General features: G+C 44.3%; 1 protein-coding gene across 2 annotated transcripts; it reads right to left on the reverse strand.

Moving 5' to 3' along the window:
* Nucleotides 1–778: 778 nt before the first annotated feature.
* On the reverse strand, nt 779–6,456 carry LOC311326547 (serine/threonine-protein phosphatase 6 catalytic subunit-like). 2 transcript variants are annotated; one of them, XM_084459454.1, is made up of 7 exons: nt 6,371–6,456; nt 5,506–5,601; nt 2,910–2,975; nt 2,644–2,785; nt 2,026–2,105; nt 1,662–1,871; nt 779–1,462 (listed from the first exon to the last, which is right to left on the reverse strand). In XM_084459454.1, exons 1-7 carry the CDS (start codon nt 6,443–6,445, stop codon nt 1,214–1,216), a joined length of 918 nt encoding a protein of 305 aa, XP_084315580.1. In that variant the 5' UTR covers nt 6,446–6,456; the 3' UTR covers nt 779–1,213. The 2 variants fall into 2 exon arrangements, with proteins under 2 accessions (XP_084315580.1, XP_084315581.1); XM_084459455.1 differs by lacking the exons at nt 5,506–5,601; nt 6,371–6,456 and adding an exon at nt 3,147–3,617.
* Nucleotides 6,457–9,233: the final 2,777 nt, after the last annotated feature.

The raw sequence follows: 9,233 nt of genomic DNA on the forward strand, positions 1-9,233 counted from the left end.
CCGGGGGAAATAGTCACTGTCACTGAACATGATGTGATGTCTGCCAGGCTGTTTCCACTCACTGGTTATTCATTTCTTTAGTACCATTATCACAATGCATTCTCATGACTTCTCAATCATATAGTAGCCTATACAACTCTTCAATATTTGTGATTTCTGTTAAATGTGTGCGTATGCTGTTGCCTTCTTAGCAGTCTGTCCTGTGCCACAAGTCTCCTTCAGCAAACTGGACAAGATTAATCAAAATAACATAATGTGCCATCAAATCTATTTGACATCAAAACCATGTCATTAAGCAAACCAACTTCACACATGCGGTCAGGTTCCTTATGGGTCATAATATCTATTGTTGACTAGAACAGCTGAAAAGAATGGTTTTCTAGCCAGTGAGACAGACAAGACACACACGAACAAACTTTATACCTTACAAATGTTCCATTCATCAGCTTGTGTGATGAAAATGTGTAAAGAAACTTTATTTCCACCTGGTTCAGTAAGACTGGATAATGTACAGTATATAAGGTTAAAAGTCAACAAACCATTTTAATATAAAAAGTAAGAGCAAACCAAACTTGAGAGCATGGCAGGGAGCTGACTGCATATTTAAAGAGATAACCATTTACTAACCATTTACTAAATAATGATGAGAATTGGGAGAGCCCAGGTGTGGTATTCATACCCAAGACTGAAATGGATGAAACGTGATTTCTCCAGCCCTACAATCAGATTTGTCTTCCAATATGTCATTATCTATGGAATTCATGCATTCGTTAATTGATCTGGACTATACCTTGGGGGAGATATGTCCATGTTAATTGATCTGGACTATACCTTGGGGGAGATATGTCCATGTTAATTGATCTGGACTATACCTTGGGGGAGATATGTCCATGTTAATTGATCTGGACTATACCTTGGAGGAAATATGTCCATGTTAATTGATCTGGACTATACCTTGGGGGAGATATGTCCATGTTAATTGATCTGGACTATACCTTGGGGGAGATATGTCCATGTTAATTGATCTGGACTATACCTTGGGGGAAATATGTCCATGTTAATTGATCTGGACTATAACTTGGGGGAGATATGTCCATGTTCATTGGTTAATATAGTATGTCCAGTCAAGACCTGAAAGTTGACAGACGATCCTAAAAGCTTGGGGAAAGGTGGGCGGGGCTCATTCAGACAGAGCAAACTGCTCCTCCTGAAGTTAGAGGAAGTAAGGGGTAGTTGTTCTGGGAGGGATGACCCGGTCCGAGTCTGGAACAGCGCGGAACAGCTTGGGCTCTCGAGTATTCACATCCTTGAACACCATGATGGACGCTATGTTCCCACAGCGGTAGCAGTAGTTGGGTGCCGACCACACGGTCACCAGCTTCTCGTCGAACATGAACTTGTACCCCTCATGGACCAGCTGGTGTGCGCGGCATATCAGCTTCAGATTGTTGATGTGAACAAACTGAAATGACAGAAGATGAACAGATCTTACATTTAAACACGGTGTCCCACATCGTTCATATAAACCTCTAGTCATCTCTGAAAGGTTTTAAAACCTTCAGCTTCATAATATGTTAGTGTGTTCTGAACAAATGTTTATGTAGACATTTGCGAGACACTGTTCGAGGACGTCCAGTCCAACTACGCTGCATGGTGATTACCTCATTAGTCACTTTGGCACCAAAGAGCCAGCCCGCCCCTCGGGGACTGATGGCCCAGGTGTCCACGTCCTCCGGGTCCGACCACACCAGGTCACAGAAGGCCCCTTTGTGGGGAATCTCCTGGTTGCGCTCGATAGTGCGAATCTGGTCCAACGTCTTAATGTCAGGTGACAGACCTCCGTGCACACAGAGAACCTGCTCATCGATCAGCTGGAGATGGATTCACACAAGCTTCATTCATTACTCATTCATTCATTTTAGGAGAAATGTAACATCTTAAGAACTGTTTTCTTAATTAAAGATGGAGGGTAAATCATTTTCTATGTGATCTTTCACGTAGCAGAAAATTCATGATTTGACTTACAGCAGCAACAGTTAGCATGTCAAACACTTTTGTGCAGTATCGCCACGCGTTGGCATTTCCATATTTAGTTTGGCACTCATCTGGAAAAACAAAACCGGTGTCATTGATAGTGTCATATTAGTGGTTTGAAATTTTACTCAAAAGTTCTGGGAAAAACCCTGTGCTGCGCTACACAGCGACCTAACGTCCAATCAGCGTGCACGCGCTACACAGTGACCTAACGTCCAATCAGCGTGCACGCGCTACACAGCGACCTAACGTCCAATCAGCGTGCACGCGCTACACAGCGACCTAACGTCCAATCAGCGTGCACGCGCTACACAGCGACCTAACGTCCAATCAGCGTGCACGCGCTACACAGCGACCTAACGTCCAATCAGCGTGCACGCGCTACACAGCGACCTAACGCCCAATCAGCGTGCACGCGCTACACAGCGACCTAACGTCCAATCAGCGTGCACGCGCTACACAGCGACCTAACGCCCAATCAGCGTGCACGCGCTACACAGTGACCTAACATCCTTTCCTTCGCTTTAGATTCCTTGGTGCTACTCTGGACATACACACACATACTTTAAGTGTCTGTAAAAAGCACAATAAAATTGCAATAGTTTTTACCATAGAAGCCGTACACCTGTGTGATCTGCCTGCTCTCATGGTTCCCTCGCAGGAGCGTGAGACGATCCGGCCACTTGGCTTTCAAGGCCAGCAGATGAGTAAATGTTTCCAAGCTGTAGTATCCTCTGTCTACAAAGTCTCCCTGGGGGAAGGAAACACAACATTACATCCATCCTCAATCATCAAATCTAACACTTTGTACCAAGCTACAGTAAATCCAGGAGTCTGAAAACGCTACAGACTAATTCATTTTATTGGTCTCTCACCATAAAAATGTAATTTGTGTCTGGAACTTGTCCACCGGTTCTGAAGAGCTCACAAAGATCATAAAACTGAGGAGAAAGAGCAGGAAGAGCATTAATGTTCCAGAAGGTTCTACTGTAGGTTGAACCGTACAATCAAAACACACATACTGTACAAGGTGCTTGTTCAATACTCAACTGTCATTCAAAGTGCTTGTTCAATACTCAACTGTCATTCAAAGTGCTTGTTCAATACTCAACTGTCATTCAAGGTACACTGAACTGTCATTGTCATTGACACTGATCATACAATGGCCGTCATTTAGATGATGTCACCGATTCGCATCGGTTCACCAATCGGTTGTGCTGGGCTCCTCCTGCAGTCTACAACCATCTCTACTGTTTCCAGAGCAAACAATCAAACAGTAGTCAGTGAACGGATGATAGTACTATAAATATGAAATGTTTTCATGCCCACTGAGCTGGCTGACAGCTCTACCCGTTATAAATCACCATATTGAACTGTATGGCATCATTTTTTCACATCGTGTTGAATCGCATCGTATTGTGCTGAATCACATAGTGTTGAATCAAATCATGTCGAATCGCAATGCATCACAATAAGACATAATAACAATTTGCATTGTTAGTTGCTTCATATCTATATTTAATGTATGGGATCACTGGCAAAGCATTGAGATGTGCAGCGCGCCGGCCTGGTGACGGAGGGGCCCTCCCCTATCAGTCCCTCCCTGGGCTAACATGCCCTCCCCTATCAGTCCCTCCCTGGGCTAACATGCCCTCCCCTATCAGTCCCTCCATGGGCTAACACACAGACACAGTGTGAAGGCCTGTGGTGTCCATGCTGAGAAAGGGTGATTCATGAATTCCACGCTGAACTGAGGTTGAAGAACTTGAGCCCCTACAGTCACTTTAAAGGGGTAGTTACAACATTTTATTAATAGAGCTAGGGCATTAGTCTGACACATCAGACTGTACATATCAGCAATCAATCAGCCACTCCAAATGTGCACCGCACTGCTCCCCGCCAGCTTTGACCTGCGGAGGGCGCCACAGAGCTGGCAGACACCCATTCACCTAGTCATCTTTATCTCCACCCCAGCAAATGGCTGGGCGGGTCCATGAGCCACCCAACACTGCCCCAGACAGACATTCACCAGGACTAGGATTACACAAAAACTATCAGACTGCTTTTCATGAAACTTGGTGGAGGGGTGCAGCAGGGGCCAATTTAGAACCCATTCAATTTTGGCATGTACAGAGTCATGAAATGCATTCAGGGGCGGATGTGCTCTTTGAGCACCAGGTCTCATTGGAGCAGTTTTCACTTGAGAAATGTGGAGACAGCAGCTCAGGGTGAGGAGTGAGGAGAAGAGTGCTACACAAGCTGCCCAAAGTATGGGAATATTACATTAAAGTCAAGCTGCAAGGCGAGGAGGTGTGTGAGGCTAGTGTGTGAGGCTAGTGTGTGAGGCTAGTGTGTGAGGCTAGTGTGTGAGGCTAGTGTGTGAGGCTAGTGTGTGAGGCTAGTGTGTGAGGCTAGTGTGTGAGATAGTAAACTGAGAGTTCATACCTGACCATGGATGTCTCCACACACTGTGACAGGAGTGTGTGAGGCTAGTGTGTGAGGCTAGTGTGTGAGGCTAGTGTGTGAGGCTAGTGTGTGAGGCTAGTGTGTGAGGCTAGTGTGTGAGATAGTAAACTGAGAGTTCATACCTGACCATGGATGTCTCCACACACTGTGACAGGAGTGTGTGAGGCTAGTGTGTGAGGCTAGTGAGTGAGGCTAGTGTGTGAGGCTAGTGTGTGAGGCTAGTGTGTGAGGCTAGTGTGTGAGGCTAGTGTGTGAGGCTAGTGTGTGAGGCTAGTGAGTGAGGCTAGTGTGTGAGGCTAGTGTGTGAGGCTAGTGTGTGAGGCTAGTGTGTGAGGCTAGTGTGTGAGGCTAGTGTGTGAGGCTAGTGTGTGAGGCTAGTGTGTGAGGCGGTGTGTGAGGCTAGTGTGTGAGGCTAGTGTGTGAGGCTAGTGTGTGAGGCTAGTGTGTGAGGATAGTGTGTGAGGCTAGTGTGTGAGGATAGTGTGTGAGGCTAGTGTGTGAGGATAGTAAACTGAGAGTTCATACCTGACCATGGATGTCTCCACACACTGTGACAGGAGTGTGTGAGGCTAGTGTGTGAGGCTAGTGAGTGAGGCTAGTGTGTGAGGCTAGTGTGTGAGGCTAGTGTGTGAGGCTAGTGTGTGAGGCTAGTGTGTGAGGCTAGTGTGTGAGGCTAGTGTGTGAGGCTAGTGTGTGAGGCTAGTGTGTGAGGCGGTGTGTGAGGCTAGTGTGTGAGGCTAGTGTGTGAGGCTAGTGTGTGAGGCTAGTGTGTGAGGATAGTGTGTGAGGCTAGTGTGTGAGGATAGTGTGTGAGGCTAGTGTGTGAGGATAGTGTGTGAGGCTAGTGTGTGAGGATAGTAAACTGAGAGTTCATACCTGACCATGGATGTCCCCACACACTGTGACAGGAGTGTGTGAGGCTAGTGTGTGAGGCGAGTGTGTGAGGCTAGTGTGTGAGGCTAGTGTGTGAGGCTAGTGAGTGAGGCTAGTAAACAGAGTTCATACCTGACCATGGATGTCCCCACACACTGTGACAGGAGTGGACACCGGCTGAACATTTGATTCCTCGAGCAGTAAATCACACACATAGTCACACAACCTCTGCAACATGAAGAAACATGTTTGGAATTAGAAAAGTGAATTAGAAAATCATTTAGAACGACGGGCTTGTAAAAAACAACTGGGCTAGCTAAGTCTGATTGAGCAAAACAACTGGGCTAGATAAGTCTTATTTAGCAAACAACATTAATTGAATTAATTTGCACGCCTTTATCATAGAGATACTAGATTATATCATAGAGATACTAGATTATATCATAGAGATACTAGATTATATCATAGAGATACTAGATTATATCATATAGATACTAGATTATATCATAGAGATACTAGATTATATCATAGAGATACTAGATTATATCATAGAGATACTAGATTATATCATATAGATACTAGATTATATCATAGAGATACTAGATTATATCATAGATACTAGATTATATCATAGAGATACTAGATTATATCATAGATACTAGATTATATCATAGAGATACTAGATTATATCATAGAGATACTAGATTTATTTAGCAGTCCGAAACGTTAGCGAGGCCAACTAGCTAGACCTGTGGCTAAGTAGAGAATCAATGTTATTTTGTTAGGGAGATGGATGACAGGCTAATGAATGCTAGCTAGTTAGCATGCTAGCTACACACGTCCATTCCCTTAGCAAGCTAATACTAGCTAGCCTGGCTAGACTAACTGCTAGCCTAGCATCCTCGCTAGTCTGGGACAAACCCTAGTATATAACAATAACTATATCACCAAATACTTTAACTGCTGCTTGATTTATAAAAGCAAACGTCGTAGGTACCTTTAGGTCGTTCTCAGGTAAATATTTGCACTGTCTTGCAATTTCCACATACTGATCTAGATCTACGGGCGCCATGTTGGGATCAACAGGACTTATTCAACCGGAAGTGATTCTATCAATTTCCTGGACGTGACCAAAGATGTCAAAATATGAATAGCTAACGTTATAACTGTTTGAGTTGCCATGGTTTACAAATAAAACCTATATAATTTCATGTCGAAAAAGGTGTTATTTGGAGGATATAATGGAATGGACATTATTATTACTAGTGCACAGTGCACAGTGCCCGTGGGATATTACTAGTGCACAGTGCCCGTGGGATATTACTAGTGCACAGTGGGGTATTACTAGTGCACAGTGCCCGTGGGGTATTACTAGTGCACAGTGCCCGTGGGATATTACTAGTGCACAGTGCCCGTGGGGTATTACTAGTGCACAGTGCACAGTGCCTGTGGGGTATTACTAGTGCACAGTGCCCGTGGGATATTACTAGTGCACAGTGCCCGTGGGGTATTACTAGTGCACAGTGCCCGTGGGGTATTACTAGTGCACAGTGCCCGTGGGATGTTACTAGTGCACAGTGGGATATTACTAGTGCACAGTGCCCGTGGGGTATTACTAGTGCACAGTGCCTGTGGGGTATTACTAGTGCACAGTGCCCGTGGGGTATTACTAGTGCACAGTGCCCGTGGGATATTACTAGTGCACAGTGCCCGTGGGATATTACTAGTGCACAGTGCCCGTGGGGTATTACTAGTGCACAGTGCCCGTGGGATATTACTAGTGCACAGTGCCCGTGGGGTATTACTAGTGCCCAGTGCCCGTGGGGTCGGTGTGGTCTGTACCATGGAGGTATAGGTCTGTACATGTAGTCTATATGTAAGCTATAGAAAACATGAGCCTACTCACAACACCAGGGGCCCTCGGCCCCGAGCCCGGGGGGAAAGGACGAATCAACCAACCTACCCAAACGAAGAAGAAAGGAAACCGGACAGTGATTAAAAATGCATAAACATGAATACAGCTTTTATTAACAACCAGTGCGTGTATAACAGAACCGATTTCACACCATAGTATACTTAAATGCAGCAAAAAAAATTAACACCAAGGGAATTTTGACAAACTCTGTCTAAACAAACTATTATTATATAGCCTAACGATTAAGAAATGGATCAACAGTAATCAAAGTAAATACATTTCTTTAACTGCTAACAAATTCTTTCTTCATATTTTAGGCATGACGCATGCTGGCCCACTCCCAAGAGCATAATGGCATACAGATGGAAATTATGCGCAATTTTCCGATTCAGGTCTATTCTAACAGTAGTCAGTGGCTTAATACTTCCAAATGCAAGATAACAGCTGATGCCCAGTTCCTCCATCTTCTCTGCAGGGTCCTCTACCAGAGGTGCCTTCAACTTAAACAGTTGCTATGTCCTCACAAATTGCTAGGTCCTCACAAATTTAGCCAGAAAATGTTTGTTTTTTTCCAGAGCAAAATGTGCAAGTATCTCATACGTAGTGGCAAAATCACCATATTGTAATAGCTTCTTATTCCTCTGATAGATATGAAGGCTATCTTTCAAAAGATGAACAGCCTTGATCAGCCTATATAGACTTGATTGGCCTGTATTGACTGTAATTTTGTTTCTACAATACATGTGGAATTCATTTTCTTCACTTAATTTTAATAGATGCTTTTTGAAGAGACCCTTAATTTTGAGGGCCTGTCAGTGTAGTGTAGTATAGAGCGCCCTTGGGAAATGTGAAAGAGCCCAAACAATATTATACATCTATGGAATCTCTGCTCATCCCAAATGACTTTATTCCGTCATTCCACAAACGATCCATGTTCTTCTGTTGGTCATTTCTCAAGCATATTGCACGTTGCACAACACCGATGTGCACTAATGTTGGAACAATAGAGAGAAGACACCAGTTGTAATGTGTCTGCGATTCAGTAGAGTAACATTAGTGCTATCCATGGATATATTCATTCATACATGGATATGTGTGTACATGGACATGTCAACAGGACTCAGATGTACTTTAGCCATCTATTTTGATGGAAAAAGTGACAAATATCACCTACAAGTACTTCCTCACAGATGGTATACAGTATCAGTACAGCAAATGACACTAGCAGCCATTCAGGTGTCTTCATTGGTGGAATTGAAATCACCATACAGTAAAAACCTTGTGCAATACGAACACCAAACATTCATGGCATTTCATACTATCTGCGTAAAAATGTCAAAGACCACCATCACTTTAAATAAAGAGAAATACAACGGTTGCATTTTCCCAACACCGGTGGTGAGTCTGTTTCTCCTCAGCAGCGGTTTCCTGGAGCGTCCCGATGCTCAGTAGCACCCAGAATAGATACGCGACAAACAGTCAGTGCCTGGTCCACTGTTCCCCCCTCAAGCGCCCGGGACGCTCAGCTCAATTACCTTCCTTCATCCTTGTTGGTAAAAAGAAAGATTTGTGTTGTGAAAGAAAAAAAAAACTCAAGTGGGAATAACAATGGCACTGGATATTCTTGGTACTGATCATAATCAAACTTGTAGCTATGTTTTTGTTTATTTTATTCCTAGGTGCCGTGGTGATGATGGATTGACAACAGAGCGGCCAACCCTTTCTCAGCTCTGATGATTCTATGCCCTCTCCCTGATTGGTTGAGGAGATGATTCTATGCCCTCTCCCTGATTGGTTGAGGAGATGATTCTATGCCCTCTCCCTGATTGGTTGAGGAGATGAGACAGGAAGCACTCTCCTCCCTTTCAGACGACAGGGGACAGCATGGTAATAGTCCGTCTGGGTACTGGGAGATGGAGGGAGGAAAGAAAGAAAGAGATTAAAC

Source organism: Borostomias antarcticus (genome assembly GCF_949987555.1).
Source record: "Borostomias antarcticus genome assembly, chromosome: 2".
NCBI classification, from domain to species: Eukaryota; Metazoa; Chordata; class Actinopteri; order Stomiiformes; family Stomiidae; genus Borostomias; species Borostomias antarcticus.

Excerpts from the sequence above, each read along its gene's own strand:
- LOC311326547 (XM_084459454.1), bottom strand. The coding sequence starts at position 6,445 with ATGGCGCCCGTAGATCTAGATCAGTATGTGGAAATTGCAAGACAGTGC. Across the intron at positions 5,602-6,370 it reads TACCTGAGAACGACCTAAAG|AGGTTGTGTGACTATGTGTG; the intron begins GTACCTACGACG and ends TTCATGTTGCAG. Across the intron at positions 1,872-2,025 it reads ACATGCTAACTGTTGCTGCT|CTGATCGATGAGCAGGTTCT; the intron begins GTAAGTCAAATC and ends ATCCATCTCCAG.